General features: G+C 42.4%; 2 protein-coding genes across 3 annotated transcripts; one reads left to right on the top strand and one right to left on the bottom strand.

Moving 5' to 3' along the window:
• The first annotated feature begins 423 nt into the window (after positions 1-423).
• Positions 424-7294, top strand: LOC125559892. The gene has a single exon (XM_048722077.1). It carries the CDS (start codon positions 944-946, stop codon positions 7292-7294), a length of 6351 nt encoding a protein of 2116 aa, XP_048578034.1. The 5' UTR covers positions 424-943.
• A 1397-nt stretch (positions 7295-8691) lies between these two features.
• Positions 8692-16886, bottom strand: LOC5503460 (patched domain-containing protein 3). 2 transcript variants are annotated; one of them, XM_048722145.1, is made up of 6 exons: positions 16770-16886; positions 14931-15087; positions 14158-14343; positions 10954-13103; positions 10345-10737; positions 8692-9961 (listed from the first exon to the last, which is right to left on the bottom strand). In XM_048722145.1, the coding sequence occupies exons 2-6, from the start codon at positions 15005-15007 to the stop codon at positions 9858-9860; spliced, it is 2910 nt and encodes a 969-aa protein (XP_048578102.1). In that variant the 5' UTR covers positions 15008-15087; positions 16770-16886; the 3' UTR covers positions 8692-9857. The 2 variants fall into 2 exon arrangements, with proteins under 2 accessions (XP_048578102.1, XP_048578103.1); XM_048722146.1 differs by having other exon boundaries at positions 14976-15087.
• Positions 16887-17564: the final 678 nt, after the last annotated feature.

Raw genomic sequence — 17564 nt, 5'->3', positions numbered from 1 at the left:
AGCGCAGAATTCATAAGTAAAAATTCCTTCGTTGAAGGTTATTTAGAATAAATAATTTCAGAGGGCGTGTGTTGTATATATTAAATGTAGCAAACGTGTAGCTTCGAGCACGGGCTATAAGATAATTTGACTAAGAAATGAAGTCTAATGTCTTGTTAGTGTCATATAGTGGGGAAGAGAAAAACGCGCCGCTGGGGGTCGAGTTACTCATTTACCAGGTGGCGGCGGCTGTTACACAGCGCGTCGTTTGAAAGGTAGCAAGATCGTAGGGACAAAGCCATAGCAAATACACCCAGTTAAAGTATACGTGCTTTATTCAACACTAACAAGGCATTATACTTCATATCGGAGTCAAATTATCCTATAGCCCGTGCTTCGAGAGGTTTTATTTCACGAGTAAGGGGCTACACGAAGACTAGTTAACACATTGTGGCTACCGACGCGCGGTATACCTGTGGTAATTATATCGGTGTCACATGACTAAACAAGTTTGTACAAGTCAGAAAGTCAGAGTTTGTAATGGCCGACAGCTTGGTGAGTTTTTCATTTTCTCGATTCTTATGTCGTTTGTTATTCGCACTTATAGCTGTAATTTTATTGTAGAAAACCGCTAGAAGCTACATTGTAGAAGGAGCTGCCAGGTTCCGGAAGTTAATAAGTGTGTTATTCAAGCATCGGAATAAATCGTTGTGTTTATAATCGGTTGTCGTCGTGGTTTATGAGCCCCATCGCCTCGCGGGCCTGCGCGAGGAGGTGACAGTTTTCAAGCTATAGAGTCAAGTCGTCAAGCTAGTCTGAGGATTTGGAGCTAGTTCGACGAGAAGGAAGTATTTACGGTGATACAGAAGGATTTGTGGCGTGATTTGTGGCCATAACAAGAGTGAATATTGGATTTTATTGTGTGAACGTTTCGGTTACGAGTGGAGCAAATACGGATTTCGCAATGTCAGCTCGGTCTTGTCCTGCAGGTTTAGGAGCTCGATCGAGGAGGTATAATACTCGAAGAATTCGAGGAGAAGACATGGAAGAGAGGATTGTCAGTTTAAAGCGTTCGAGGTCGGGTTACCTCGGCAGTTTGAGAAGGTTTCGAAAGGAAATCGAAGAATTGATGTACAAGGGAAACAAGAATGAAGTTAGCCGCAAACTTCAGTCTTACCACAACACGTGGGTGAAATTCGTGCGTGTTCACTCCGATCTTATGGACTTAATGGATGAAGGGGAAGAGAAAATGGAGGCCCAAAGAGTTTATGACATGGAACTCACGCTGAAACTCGAACTTTACTCTGCTATTGACGAACAGGATATGCAGGATATTGAAAGTGGATCTCAGGTTTCTGAGAGACACACGAAGTCAAGGGTGAGTGATAGAGAAAGCAGATCACATGTTTCTAGTAGACATAGTTCAAGATATTCAAGATCAAGTGTTAAGAGTGTTGCTGCCTTAGAGGAGAGAGCAGCATTGAGTAAATTAGATCTGGGACATTTACGGAAAAAACAGCAGCTCAATAGAAAATTTGATGAGTTAAAATATGCTCATGAACTTTTGGAAGCTGAAGTAAAATGTGAAAAGGCTCAAACAAGCTACATGATTTATAAGAAGGAAAGGGAAGACTTGAATGTGGATCAGAGTAATAAGTCTGCTGTGTCAGAGGATGTATGTGATGTTTTCAAGGCTCAATCTGAAAACAAAATTGAGCAGCATGCACCTATTGGAAATGTGAGTACAAACCCTACTGTGAAATTAACAGAGGAAATTGTTGTTAATAAGGAGCTAATGGTGGAGCCTTGTATTGGAAATAATAACAATGTATCGTCTAGTGCTGGATTAAAGGAATCCTGTGTGTCTGTTTGTTTATCATCGGAGTTAAGTGTTGACAAGAGTCATGAGAGTGAAAGGGTGAATCGGGAGATTAGTAGCCATGTGCGGGGTGGTGAAGAAACAATGCTGAACAATGGAACAAAGGAAGCCCAAGCTGGGTTGAATTTACCTGGCTCACAACCATCAACTAACAGCAACAATGGATTATTTGATAGTGGAGAACATGTGGCTAGAGTACTGTCTCAGGCAATGAGTACCCCAAGGATTGAATACATGCACTTTGACGGTAATCCCATAAACTATGTTTCATTTATGCATAACTTTGAGACATGCCTCGAGAGCCTAACTAGTGATAATTCTAGGAAATTACAGTACTTAATACAACATTGCACAGGCAAGGCAAGGGATGCAATTGAAAGTTGTGTGAACTTGCCTACTTCGGAGGGCTATAATACAGCAAAGAACACCTTGAAGGAGAATTTTGGACTTCCGCACATTATTGCTAAGGCACACCTGAAAAGGTTACAAGACCTCCCGCCATTGCGGAACGGTGGAGGGCCAGCTTTACTGGAATTTTCTAGACACCTTGAAGTAGCTCACCGCACATTGTCAGGCATGGGAAGCGATTATGTTAGTGAATTAAATTACACAAGTACTCTTAGAGAACTAAACAACAAGCTACCATATTTCATGAAGGGAAAATGGACCGAACGTGCGGGCAGGATTATTGAATCAGGGTCAAGGCCTAATTTTTCGGATTTCTTGAAGTTTATCAAGGAAAGAGCCAAACTTGTGAACAATGAGTTTGGGGAAGATCTTGTGTCTGCCAGCTCTCAGAGGGGTAAGAAAAGGAATGACAGTGATAAGAAACAAACCCCTAGGTCAAGCATGGCAACTGGAGTGACCCCACCCCAGAATAGTGAACAGAGACAACAGAGGGGACAGGGGAATGCAAGCTGGAAGTGTGTGATTTGTTCTGGACCTCATGGATTATGGAAGTGTGCACAGTTTAAGGAACTGAACAGTGAAGAGAGAAACAAATTAATCTTGTCTAATAGATTATGTTTTAAGTGTTTAAGTGGAGGGCATTTTAGGGACACATGTCCTAAGACAACCTTTAAGTGCCAAGTGAAAGGTTGTGGTAAAGAACACCATACTTTACTACATTTTTCGGTACAAGAAAGAAGGGATAACACGGTTGACAACAAGATTGACAAGTCACCCGGACAAGCTAGACCTAACGCATCGGCACCAGAAACAACAGGTGTTAATGCGGGTAGTACAAGTGTAGCCTCAGTTTCTGTCGCAACTGGGGCCGGTGAGCGCAGAGTGTGCCTGGGTGTCATTCCGGTCAAGGTCAAGGTGAAAGGAGATGACAGGGTATTGGAGACTTATGCATTGCTAGATAGTGGCAGTGAAGTGTCATTGTGTAAGGAACAATTGTTTACTGACCTTGGATGTGATGGCATTGCCATGAACTTTGAACTAGCTGGTGTAACGGGAACGAGGAAACTCAAAGGTCACATGATTGATCTCGTAGTAATGTCACAAGATGGAATGGTAGAAAGTGAGTTGTTAAATGTCAGGACAGTGAAGGAAATTCCTGTATCTTCTAGTTGTATACCAAGGAAGGAAGATGTTGAACAATTTACTCATTTGAGGAGCATTAACTTGCAAGAATGCGGTGCGTCAGAAGTTGGACTCATTATTGGACTTAAGGAAAATCCATTGCTGTTTGTACCACTAGAATACAAGGCTGGTAACGATGGAGAACCGGTCGGTGTGAGATATTCTCTTGGATGGACGGTGATGGGTCCCATGTGCGGAAAAAGGGACAGTGACCAGTGCTCGGTTAACCTTATTAATGTAGCGAATAAGCAATTTCCTGAAGAACTTTATAATGAGGAATCATGTCTTGTAGCACATACCCACCCGGAAGATACCAAGCTTGCTGAGCATGATGGTACAGGTGCACCACAGCATTGTTCGTTTAAGGACAATGTCTCTAGAACTGCTAAGCTCAAGACTGCGGATTTAGAAATAGAGAAGGAGATTGATAAGGAGGTATTGCAGCAACAATTAGAAAGACTCTGGCAAACTGACTTTGCGGATTCAGTTGTCAGTTCAAACGTCTGTCCTTCTATTGAAAATAAGCGTGCACTAGAGATAATGGAAGATACACTAGAGATAGTCGACGGGCACTATCAGGTAGCACTTCCTTGGAGGAGAGACCCGCCCTATTTACCATATAACAAGATTATGGCGGAAAGAAGGTGCTGTCTTCTGAAGAAGAGATTTCTTAGAGACGGTGTTCTGTTTGATAAGTATAAGGAGACAATGAATGATTACATCGAGCGAGGTCATGCAGAGAAGGTACCGGCTGAAGAGTTGGCGCGAAGTGATGGGCGGTTGTGGTACTTAAGCCACCACCCAGTGACACACCCATTGAAGAAGGATAAAGTGCGAATTGTTTTTGACTGTGCAGCAAAGTATGGAGGAACTTCGTTAAATGAACAATTGTTACAAGGACCGGACTTGACAAACAATCTTGTTGCAGTATTAAGTCGTTTTCGGGAGGAGAAGATCGGATTAGTCGCGGATGTGGAGTCAATGTTTCATCAGGTACGGGTGAATCCAAGGGACTGTGATGCATTAAGGTTTTTATGGTGGCCCAACTCTGATTTATCTGGAGAGTTGGAGGAGTACAGGATGGTGAAACACTTGTTCGGTGCGACATCGTCACCAAGTGTAGTGAACTATTGTTTGAAGAAGACAATAGAACTTAAGGATAACACCAACCCGGAAGTGTCTGACGCAATAGTTAGAAATATGTATGTGGATGATCTTATGAAGTCTACGGATACGACTGAGAATGCAGTTAAACTTGTAAGTGATATCAGAGAAGTGTTGGAAAAGGGAGGGTTCAACTTGACCAAGTGGTGCAGTAAAGACAAGGATGTGATTGCATCGGTACCAGAGAAGCATCAAGCCAAGTCAATGTTGAACGAGCTAGAGCGGCCGACGACTTCGACACTCGGTTTGAAGTGGAATGTGGAAGATGATCAATTTGTATGGGATGTTGCGGACAGCAACAGACGTGCAAAGGAGAAACCTGCAACCAAGCGGAGTGTATTATCAATTGTCTACTCTTTGTTTGATCCTCTTGGATTTATTGCACCCTATACCATGAAAGGAAAGCTGCTTCTACAAGTGTTGACCAGAAAGCAAGTTGGATGGGATGATCCCATGAACCCAGATGATTCTGCCCAGTGGATGCGGTGGGTGGAAGATCTTCCCAAGCTAGAAGAGGTGAAGGTTGATCGATGTTTTAAGCCGAAAGATTTCAAGGAACTCAAAGACGCTCAACTACATGTGTTCTCGGATGCATCAAGGCAAGGTTATTCAGCGGTGGCTTACTTACGACTAGAAGATGTAGAGGGTCGTAAACATTGCTCATTTGTCATGGGGAAGGCACGACTAGCTCCCCTGCGAGAGATCTCTATTCCAAGACTAGAACTAACCGCTGCTGTTATTTCGGTAAAGTTGAGTAAGATTATCCGGGAAGAGCTGGATCTTAAGGTAAACAAAGTGAACTATTGGACTGATTCAATGTCGGTGCTTAAGTGCATTAACAATGAAACGAAGAGGTTTCACACCTTTGAGTCCAATCGTTTGACAATTATACATGATGGTTCCAATGCAGGAGAATGGCGGTATGTGAATAGGGATGACAACCCAGCTGATGATGGCTCAAAGGGACTCAAGATGGACACTCTAATCAGGAACGATCGGTGGCTGAAGGGACCGAGCTTCCTATTGGAGGACGATGCAGACTGGCCTAAGGTGATCACAATTCCTGAGATTACGGACGATGACCCAGAAGTCAGAAAGGAAGCACAAGTGTATGTGACATGTGAGGAGAAACGGAGAAATGTTATTAATGACATCATCATGTACCACTCTTCGTGGCAGAAGTTGAAGTTATCGATCGCCTGGTTATTGCGATACAAGCAATTCTTAAGGAGTAAGGTGTTGCAACGCAAGGAAGCCCAAGGTGAGCATGAGAAGAGGGACGTCGGAGGATTAATGACGGTTGAGGAGTTGCAAGAGGCAGAGTGCATAATTCTGCGGCATGTTCAACGAGAAGAATTCCCTGACGAGAGATTGCATGAGAAATCTGACAAGTCAATCAGTAAGTTATGTCCGCAGAAAGAAAACGGACTGATACGTGTCGGAGGACGGATCGGGAAGGCACAGGTTGACTACGAGTTGCGACATCCTATAATACTACCCTACAAGAATCATGTTACAGACCTGATTATTATGGATCATCATCAGAGTGTTGGACATATGGGTCAAGAGTCAGTTTTGTCGTCTCTGAGAAACGAGTATTGGGTAATAAAGGGACGATCTGCAGTTCGTCGAGTGATTGGCAAGTGTCTTAAGTGTCAGAGAAGAAGAGCAAAGCCAATGGAGCAATTCATGGCAGACCTTCCGGCTATGCGAGTTGCAGCTGAGGAGCCACCCTTCACTTACGTAGGGGTCGATTACTTTGGCCCAATGGAGGTCAAGGTCGGAAGGTCAAAGGTTAAGAGGTATGGATGTTTGTTTTCGTGCCTCAGCATGAGAGCTGTGCATGTTGAGATAACGCATTCAATGGACACGGACTCCATGATTAACGCCCTGCGACGGTTTATCAGTCTTAGAGGATATCCTAAAGAGATCCATAGTGATAATGGTACAAATTTTACGAAGGCAGATAAGGAGCTAAAGCAAGCCCTCGAAGAATGGGATCTCGAGAGGATCAACAGGTTTTGTATCCAAGGGCGGATTAAGTGGAGCTTTATCCCACCTGCGGCAAGCCACATGGGTGGTGCATGGGAAAGGATGGTACAGACTACCAAGCGTGTGTTGAAGTCGCTGTTGAATGAACAAATAGTTTCCGATGAGGTGCTTCTCACGGTAATGGCGGAGACCGTGAACATCATCAATAGCAGACCACTGACACGTAACAGTGATGATATCGAGGATGAGATGCCCCTAACTCCCAACCATTTGCTTCACTTGAGACCAACGCCTAGTGTGCCACCAGGCGTATTTGGAAAGGAAGATATGTATTGTAGGCGAGCCTGGAGACAAGCCCAATATCTGAGCAACAGATTTTGGCGTCGGTGGACAAGTGAATATCTCCCAACGCTGATGGAGAGAACGAAGTGGACTACTGTCAGAGAAAACCTCAAGGAAGGTGATGTAGTTCTTTTGGCTGATGAGAACTTTCGGAGAGGCGAATGGCCACTTGCACGTGTGATGGAAGTCCTACCAAGTAGTGATGGCCGTGTGCGCAGCGCCATGGTGAAGACGGTATCTACTGTCGCGACGCGAGCGAAAAGACGGAGGCGAGGAGATGTTCAAGTGAGCAGCACTATACTTACGCGACCGGTGACGCGTCTCTGTAAATTGGAGATGGATAACTAGAGAGTGAACTGCGTAATGTAAAGTAACGGAGATATCGTCGGTTGCCGCTTGATTAAGTGTAAATAAAAACTTTCAGGTAGTTTATATTTAGGGGCCGGTGTGGCTACCGACGCGCGGTATACCTGTGGTAATTATATCGGTGTCACATGACTAAACAAGTTTGTACAAGTCAGAAAGTCAGAGTTTGTAATGGCCGACAGCTTGGTGAGTTTTTCATTTTCTCGATTCTTATGTCGTTTGTTATTCGCACTTATAGCTGTAATTTTATTGTAGAAAACCGCTAGAAGCTACATTGTAGAAGGAGCTGCCAGGTTCCGGAAGTTAATAAGTGTGTTATTCAAGCATCGGAATAAATCGTTGTGTTTATAATCGGTTGTCGTCGTGGTTTATGAGCCCCATCGCCTCGCGGGCCTGCGCGAGGAGGTGACACACATTGACCCCTCAACCGGCCTGTACCGGCTTTGGGAAGTACCCACAACCCAAAAAATTCATAAATGCAAACTAAACACAAAAAGATGAAGATACTCAGGCATCAGTCTAAGGGATAAATGGTCTTGAAGATATGCATCCAACCAAGGTGTTGGCAACTACTCTTAAGCCAAATAATAGCACAGGTTCTTTGACAAATTTCAAATCACCCCTCTCAATAAAACGCTCAAAATACAACACAAGGGAGAGAGAACAGCAAACACAGCTCAAGACACAAATAGATACCTTTATTCTGATCCTCCAGGTTCATTTCCATGGCCTCAAAACACAATGTCCACTCCTTGAAGGCTTGTAAAACCACGAAGATGCCTTTACGGATTGAAAAGCATTCTGGGAGATCCAGGGAAAAATTCACGAGGGGAGGGCCAGTCAACACTCCTCTCCCCAAAGTCAGATAAGAGTCTTTTCACCCCAAAGCCAAACAAATCAATTCCAGGTCATACAGACCCAGAATAGCAGTGTAAACAATTTTGGAATCAATTTGGTTTCAGAAAAGACAGCATTTAGGAGAGCTGTGGTGATTCATTAGAAAATTATTTTCTTATCCAGGCACAGCCAAACAAGAAAAAATCATCATGAATCCACCTTTGCTTGCAAATATCCATAAGCAAAGCACTCAATTATGCCCCAAAAGACTTCATGATGTCCTGAGACACTCTCCTAATATGCTCATAGCTGTATTTTTGATGAAAAATACAAGCAACCATCAACTTGTGCTGGCTTCAGCACAACGACGAGGAATTAAAAGTGGGGACCGCAAAGCACTGTTGGGAAGCTTGGATACCGCTGACTAGGTGCAGCTGTGTTTGACTTTGACAGGTTGTATAAAACTCAGAATAGGGGGGGAGGTATCTATTTTCAGTCTGTTTTTTGTAAATTCAGCTAAAAAATAGCCAGGAGTCAATGGGTTAAATTTTAAAACAAACACTTGTTTATTATGTACAAATAAATTACAAATCGTGTGAAGTTTCGCAACTTGTTGAGACTACATTTGCAATAACCTACATTTGTTATAACGGCCACATATGTAATTAGGTAGGTCAATTAGATGGCCACGTGATATGTGACGTCATTTAAAAATAAGAAATATAAACAAAAAAATATGTCATAATAGACACATCGTCAGACATGAAAGATCATATTTTATCCCGTAAAAGAAAGACCAATATGCCATAAAGAACAAAATGCATATTTAGTCCCATCATGTGGAAAAAGGGCAATTCTGATAATTAATGATAATCAACTATTATTCTCATAATCATTATGTTCCCAACAGTAATTAAAAATATTAATTAATATATAAGTAACAATCAATTTAACTCAATAATAATAAAATGCACGCCTTATCATGTTATAAGAATGACAGCAGGTATCATAATGCGATATCAATAGGAGTTCATTACTAAAGTGTCCATTTGGTACTACATACGCGCCCATCTATCTCGGGCTAAAAGTTTTTTTTAGACACATACACAAGGCATCACAATACACACGCTTCTAGACTAACTAAAAACTAAGAAACTAAGCGTTTGCGCTCGACGTACTGTGTGGTGGATCTTATAATGATATTTTTTTCGCCCAAGAGATGGGCGCGTATATATCAGTCGGGGTTTCACTTATCAATAACATAAATTACTCAAGCTCAGTTCTCGAGATATTATTTCCTTTTCCTTTGATGACGTCATCGATGACGTCATTTTGTTGACACTGCCTTAACACTAGATGTCATATGATGTTTCTTTCGTGAGATATCGATACTTTTGATGACGTCATCGATGACGTCACATATCCCGTGACCATCTCGTTGCACTTCCCTTGATACCTACATGACACCTATCAAGTTTGGTTGTCATATGATGCTTCTTTCATGGGATGTGGATATTCTTTATTTTTGTGACCATCTGGTTGCACCACGCTTGATACGTGACGCCTACCAAGTTTGGTTGTCGTACGATTTTTCTTTCATGAGACATCTGATAGTTTATTACAAATGTGGCCTACCTTATTACAAATGTGGCGGTTATAAGAAATGCGACAGATTATTACAAATGTGGCCTCAACACACCTTACAGTCTTATCTAAGAGAACGACCCGGCAGCTCCGCGGAGTTTTGTTCGGGATCCCTGTGTTTGGGCTTGACGCGAGAGAGGTTGGGGATAGGCAACCCAAAAACAGTTACTGATGGAAAAAAAGAAAGGAAGCCTGAAACACCACAGAAGACCCAAACAAATTGCCAGTAGTTTGGTTTACCAGGGCAAAGCGGACACGAAGAAACCGCAAGTCGAGTGGAAGTTAAGGTAAATTTATCAAGTGTCCCACGCAGTCATTTGTCTATTTGTTAAAAGCCCCCAGGTATTTCTCATTGCCTTAATATGGACGTTTGAAATATATATTATTATCCTTTATTCGTTGCGCTTTTCGCTATGAAACTGCCATAGCGATCATATAGGCAAAGACGAAGCAGAATCTCAAAACAACAATCTGTGGCAACCCTGTGGTAATATATCATAATATCGTTTCCCTGTCCGCGTCAGGGTTAGCAAGTGACAAACCTGCCTTACCCTTCCCCCTGGTATCTTCTTCTGACGGACAAAGACGGTCTTCTTCGGCGGTCTCGGCCGGAATCGGTGAATCCCCAGGAGGTGTCGAGCTTTCCTCGGAGTTCCTCGGGACGTTTTCGGAAAGATGTTGGAGCCCCGAATTCATGTCCATGATTGGTTTGTTCATAATGCCGTTCATCTCGTGAGTGTCAGACACTCGTTGACTGAAACGCTCGGGTGGTTCTCGGTGGCTCGTCGGCGCTGATCGGCAGAAGATCGTGAGATATACGGGTAAAAAGCACAAGCCGTGGAGGAGACCAAGGAACACGATTCCAAAGAACATTTTAAAGAAGATGCGGAAGATCTGCGAAGAGGCGAAGGCAAGCATCACCATACCAATGAATGTACTGGCCCCTGGGCAGCGAGAAAAAAAAAAGGAGCTCAATACGCGCAATATAACAACAACGATAACAACCCAGGAACAGAACAGCAAAGAATAGTGTGGCACTTATGGGAATTGTTGCGATTTTTCTTATTACTCGGACATCAGAGAAAAGAGTTAAATAACCAGGTGCCCTTGCTTTCTTTTGAAGTTGAAAGTAAAACGCAAAAATCGGGATCTACTCTTACCTCCCATCAGAACACTAGCGCCCAGGGTTCTAAGCGCGTCTACGACGCGGTCCTCCGGCAAGGCTTTAGAGGACATGACGTAGGCATGCGCAATGTGCGCGCTATAATCCACAGCGAACCCAATAGCCATAATAAGATTAATCATTGAGACTCCATTTAAAGAGACCCCCCACACGTACATCAGACCAAACAGCTCGAAGACGAGGGCTACGAAGCCGAAGAAGACGAGAATTGTGACTGAAAGGTCGACCAAGAATGGACACGTAATGACAAGAATGGCAATGCCGGCGATCACAAGATTACGAACCGTTGCTCGTAGGGTGATGGCATACTGCTCAAAGTACAGGAATGGCTTGGAAATGGGGTAAGCGGGAACGGTGGAGAACTCGTCAACATCCTCTCGTAATGTCACCATCGCGTCCCGCTGGCCAATAGAGTTCAAGTTCCCTTTGATGTAACACCGAATTCTCGACGCAACAATCGTAGAGCCGTCGGGAGAGAATCGTAAATCTTCGGCAAGAAATTGAAAAGCTGGAATTATGAGGAACGTCTGGAGAGTTTTCATAAAGAATGGCCCTTCGATGCTTGCCCCAGTTTTCTTGGAAAAATCATTTAAAGAAACAATCCAGGATATTGTGGTGTTTTGATAAAATGGATTTTCAGTGACGATTGCAGAGAGATCCAAAATTCCACTTTGGACTTTCCGATTGGAATAGTCAACTTTTTCATCAGTAATAATGTGGACTTCAACCGAGCGTGGGAAATATCTCTCTAAAGCCTCATTAAACTGAAGGAATGTGGACCCGTCTTTGGCCAGCAATTTTGGCTCAAAGTCTTCACTGATGTTTACAGCCCCATATATGCCACACCCGAAAAGCACTAGTGATATAAAGACCACGATACCCTTAGTTCCAGACCTCATCAGAAAACGGGCCCAAAACCCTAGGACCTTGCTAGCGATCTGGGCCCGAGGCTCGTCCCATGCTCGCGCGCCTGCTTTAGGCGGGCTGGCAAAGCAGACTGGAAAGCAGTCTCGACGATTGGCTTTTATCCTTCGAACATCGAAGGCCATGAGGGCCACGAAGAACGTCACGATCATGAGGTAGGCGAAAGTGATCGACAGCGCAGCGTAGGCGCAGAAGTAACGAATGGCAGGAAGCTCCGATGTCGTGCTCACAGCAAACGCCACCAGGTCTGTCAATGTCGTCATGGTTACGGTAGCACCGGAGTTTGCCATGACAACTTTGACGGTATCTATCACAGAGAGTCGTGGCTCCATACGGTCTAGCTCGTCAACGATGATAAACATGTCGTCTATGCCAATCCCAATGATAAGAAAGGGAAGCGCGCCCGCGATACTGACGAACGGGGTCTGCACCAGCATTGTGAACCCGAATCCCGCGAGGATCCCGAGAAACACAGTGAAGATCCCGGCGTTCGCGAGGAGAGAGTGTCCGGTGAGTGGGTTGCGGAACTTGCCGAGCATAGTGCATGCGAAAGAGATCATTAGCATATACGTCACTGAAATAAATGTAATGTCCGTCCCAGTACTCTCGGCAATAGCATCATCTAAACTGCGCTGCGCGTCGTAGTAGATCCTAGCACAACGTAGACCTTTCTCGAGCTGTTCCATAGCATCTACGTAACTTTTCTCCCAGTCCATTACCTCCTGAAGCTCAGCGTCTCCCTGAGGTGTCCTTATAAAGTACATCGCCTGTACAGCTGTCACGTGATCAATTACATCAGTTGTCCGATTCATCACAAGACCTCCAAACATCGCGCCAAAGTTGTACCACACAGGGCGCCCATTACTCATGAGACGTGTCTTATCTCGGTACGCCTGTTCAAGTTTGCGCTTAGAGTCCTTGAAATTTGAACTATTAAATTGGAAGATTTCTATTGGGTTCATGAAAAGGCAATCCTTTGTGCTCGGGTCGGCGAGGCAGAGGTTCTCGTAGCGAGGCAAGAGCACAACGCGCATGTGCACTGTGAGGATATCCATCATGCATTGCTTTGAGAGGATGCTGTCAGTTTGTTGCCTAGGAACGAAGATGACGGTTTGTAGTCGGCTGTCCATTGTGAAGTGTTTGGAGGCGCGGTTCATATCTTTGGTCGCACGGCTGTCCTGAGGGATGAATAGCTTCTCTGCCCTGCATTACAAGATTTGAAGGATAGATTACTTTGGCCAACAAATAGACCCAATAAGATTAGAGGGATAACAACTTATCTGGCTCACAAATATACACAATAAGGTTAAAGTGATGGATAACTTTGGCCAACAAATAGACCGAATAAGATTTGAGGAATAAAAAAAATTATCTGGCTTACAAGTATACACAATAAGGTTTAAGTGATAAATAACTTTGGCCAACAAATAGACACAAGATTTGAGGGATAGATAACTTATGTGGCTTACAGATAGACGCAATAAAGTTGTGAGGGATAGATAACTTATGTGGCTTTCAAATAGACACAATAAAGTTGTGAGGGATAGATAACTTATGCATACCTGTCAACCCCCGAAAATCTCAAGGCTTGAGAATTTTTGGGGGGAGGGATGGAGTATATTCATTTTTTTTTGGGAGGGGTGGGTTTAACCTTGAAGGCGTTTGCCGTATTGAAAGCTCTCACGAACAAATCCACTTATAGATCTCATGAGGATGTTAGATAAATAGCGCTACGCAAGGGAATTATTGTTTCAAATATTTTAATAAAAAATAGGCAAAATGACGATTTTCTATAGAATAATTTTTCGGAAGCAATAAAAATTGTTAAAACGCGGGAAATTTGGTGCTCAACGCGGGAGAGTGGGAGAAGGGGTACAAAATCTTGAGACTCCCGCCTAATTCAGGAGAGTTGACAGGTATGCTTATGTGGCCTATAAATAGACACAATAAGATTTGAGGGATAAATAACTTATAGGCCTACAAATAGACACAATAAAGTTTTGAGGGATAGAAAACTTATATGGCTTACAAATAGACACAATAAAGTTTTGAGAGAAAGATAACTTATCTGGCCTACAAATAGACACAATAAGATTTGAGGAATAGATAACTTTTCTTGCCTTCAAATAGACACAATAGAATTTGAGGGATCTGGTAAAAAGAGACACAGTAATATAACAAGTTGTGTCACGACAGTGTCACACAAGTCAAATAACCTCTAAAAGACACCCAGGCACTGCATATAAATATTCCCTACCTATTTTCCATCTTTAGCCAGATGAATCCAACAGAACAGAATCCGACAAATGCAATGCATATGACAATCGTGATCCAGGGGTTCCGTGCTATGTGTGCGCTGTACCAGCCAAATCCATTGGACAAGGACCTGATATACCAGGTACTGAATGCCAGCCAGACAGCATGTGGTGACCAGGAACAGCACCTAGGACAAGCGACCAGTCAACATAACACAGTGGCACCCCTTTCCAACGTCCACTAATTCAGAAATCTTTAAAAATTGGTCTCTCAGACACTTTCTTTAGTACCTATATTAACTCCACCATTTTCCAGCCCTAATCATTCACTGCTGCTACTGCTTTATCCTCTATCAATCGGCCAGAAATATCTCATTATTTCATCTAAGAGCATTTTGGTGTTGAGCGATGAGTGTTGCCAACATTTGATGGAAAATGTTTGTTTAGGATATTCATTCCCCCTTTGAGTAAAAAAAGCAAAAGACATGTCTCTTTGTTATGTAACAGATATATTTATATAAATGAAATATCTACAGGGCCGTAGCTGGGAGTGGGGCATTGGGGGCATGTGCCCCCCCCCCCCCCCCACAATATTTAAAAAATTTATAAGGAAATGACCAGTAGGGGCTTGGCTGTGCCCCCCAATATTTCTTAATGTTTATGTATTGTGCCCCCCCCCCTAATATTTTCTTAATGTTTACGTATTGTGCCCCCCCCCCCCCCCAAATATTTCTAGGCCTGCTACGGCCCTGATCTAAGTTATTTCAGAACCCACCTAACCACCCTCGAGGAAGGGTTAGGAGTGGCATGGCTTGGGTACCTTTTGGGGGTTGTTTCCTGAGCCGGCTGCATGTTGTCCCAGGTTTCAGGTGTCAGGAGGCTGGAGACAGGCACACAGGCAGGGCTATAGAAATGCAGGCTGGTGGGACCATCTGATAGCATAGAAATAGGATAAAAAAATGTGAACAGTGAGCCACGAAAGCATAAAATAATTGATTATATCCTAAACTTCTAGCAGCCAGAAAAAAATTATTATTAGACTTCTAGCAGCCAGAAAAAAATTATTATTAGAGTGTTGCGTTCTGATATAAAGAATCAAATTGTGTTCATATTTGCGACTTAAGTACCATTAATTACCATTAAATACCATTTAATACTTTATTTGTATCATATTGATATAATCAGCACTTGTGTGTATATTTCAGGCTGCAAGTCTCTAAATTAACAGGGTGGTGAAGGGTATTTTCGTGAAACGAGATTTGGCCATGTTTTTACCCTACGAGAAACGTGAATTCGTCCATTGAGGCGTCCGTGAAACGTGATTTAGCGATTTAAAAGGCCATTTTTCGGTCCGTGAAACGTGAAACGCCATTTTTCCCGGTCCGTAAAACGTGATTTATACCCCATACCAGCCTGATTTTACATCCATATGAACGCTTTCAAAATTAAGAAAGGCCCAGTCTAAACTGAAAATTAGTGGGTTCTCGTAAAAAGGGTGTATCTAGTTTCAACATAATTATTTTAGCACTTAAAAAAAAAAAGGTGAAATAGAACAGAAGAAAATAAAAAGACAACAAAACAAAACTGAGGAGATATTCTAAACGTTTTTTTTTTTTTTTTTTTTTCAATTATGATTATCATTTATTAATTTCGAATACTGGATTTTATGTTGTAAATAAAACACACGTAAAAGGGCTATAGTTTGTTTCGGCATAATTCTTTTGTTCTCTCTAAACCATGTACTGATATTATTATCAAATTTCAGATTCTTGTTCGTGCAAGAAATTTGAATTTGTCATCCAAGGTAATATTCAATCCAGTAGAAACCCTCTGTTGGCATCGCTCAAGATAATACTGAAAGCAATTTGCCGGACCCAAGCCAGGGAGAGTTCTGGCGCTCTGTCCGATTTGGCCAAATAAATGAATAATTGATAATGCTTTTAAGATTTCTATTACCGTTTATGTAAAATAGTCACTGTAATCAGACAGGCGAATAGCTGTTCATTTAGTTGATATCCATATCGGTCCAGTGATCCGAAAGGTTCTTGTTATAAAACTTTTAAACGTTTATATTTTCCCCTTAAAATTATTCATAATCAGCAGGTGAAAGAGCAAAATGAAATTGAAATTCTTGATTCTAAAACATGGGATAAATATATTTAACACTATTCTGTTCGGTTAATTTTTAAATAAAAATATGAGATGTAAACTAGTTTCGTATTAGAAAGAGAATTCTAAAAATATAGGAAGATTTTAGCGGGTTTCAAATGTAGATAGAAGTCCACCTGCGAGACCGCAAGGAAGGGTCAGAGTGTTTGTTTACGATTTACGCTATGCCATTCTGTTTCACTTTCTTCAAAGCCTACTACATACAGACACTGACAAAGCGCTCTGATGACAAATCACTTGATCCCTATAAACGACTATAATGTTATCTGTGAACTGCAGTTCAACAACGCTGACATATGAATCCGCCACGCGTTCAGCCAACACTCAAAACAGCGGATTTCACTGTACCGGTGTCAAGGCTGTTGCAGGGAAACAACAGAAGTTTTACAACGTAAACATCTCATTTACAAGAGCTATACCAGTGACAATGCATTGGTGTACTTACAGCGAGTTTACGTCGACGTTCCACGTGCGAATAAGCGAAGAAATTCGCTTAGAAACTCGAGCACGAGTCGAGACCGAAGTGTGTTCAATGGACACCGGGTCCGGTTTATCGCTAAATCTGAAATTCAAATGAATTCAAGTGCATACATTAACATATTGATTATTAACTCGTGGTGTTTTTGTAAGATAGTGGAAAAAAAAATTACGGTAACAAATATTGCACAGTTTAAACCAGGAACACTAGAAAATAAAAAAAAAATAAAAAAAACTATCAATTTTGATAAATAAATTCAAAGTATACAGTATGTTTCCTGGAACTCTTGACTATTTGAACTGGAGGAACTAATTTCTTTTTTTTTAGAGAAAAGAAAGTAAATAAGAAGAACACTCAGGGCGCGTTTTTTTTTTTTTTTGAACTCGTGATTTCGTAATGAGAATGATTAAAATAGAAAAAGCGCGCGTTCGTTTATCCCGCGTTCCCATTCCGTAATGGAACGGAGGCCATTCCACCCATTCTGCTACCTGTAGCAGAATGACTCGAATGCCATTCTGAACATTCTCTACCAACGATTCCCATTCCAGAATTATAGGGAAAAAACGCGCCCTTAGTCGTAAGAACATTTTCAGCCTCAAAATGCTAATAATTATGGGCCCAGCCTCAATTGAAAATTACACGTTCTTATATAAAAAAGAGTGTGCACTACTCGCGAAATTCCCGAGCTACCGGTCGCCTCGAGTGCAAATCACGACCAGAATCGACGGGTTGACGAGGGCGTTGACAATTTCAACGACTACA

This window comes from Nematostella vectensis, chromosome 14, assembly GCF_932526225.1.
Source record: "Nematostella vectensis chromosome 14, jaNemVect1.1, whole genome shotgun sequence".
In the NCBI taxonomy this organism is placed as follows: domain Eukaryota; kingdom Metazoa; phylum Cnidaria; class Anthozoa; order Actiniaria; family Edwardsiidae; genus Nematostella; species Nematostella vectensis.
This window is presented reverse-complemented; position numbering and strand designations above follow the sequence as displayed.

Excerpts from the sequence above, each read along its gene's own strand:
- LOC125559892 (XM_048722077.1), top strand. The coding sequence starts at position 944 with ATGTCAGCTCGGTCTTGTCCTGCAGGTTTAGGAGCTCGATCGAGGAGG.
- LOC5503460 (XM_048722145.1), bottom strand. The coding sequence starts at position 15,007 with ATGCAGCCGGCTCAGGAAACAACCCCCAAAAGGTACCCAAGCCATGCC. Across the intron at positions 13,104-14,157 it reads TGGCTAAAGATGGAAAATAG|GGCAGAGAAGCTATTCATCC; the intron begins GTAGGGAATATT and ends CTTGTAATGCAG. Across the intron at positions 10,738-10,953 it reads CGCTAGTGTTCTGATGGGAG|GGGCCAGTACATTCATTGGT; the intron begins GTAAGAGTAGAT and ends CTCGCTGCCCAG.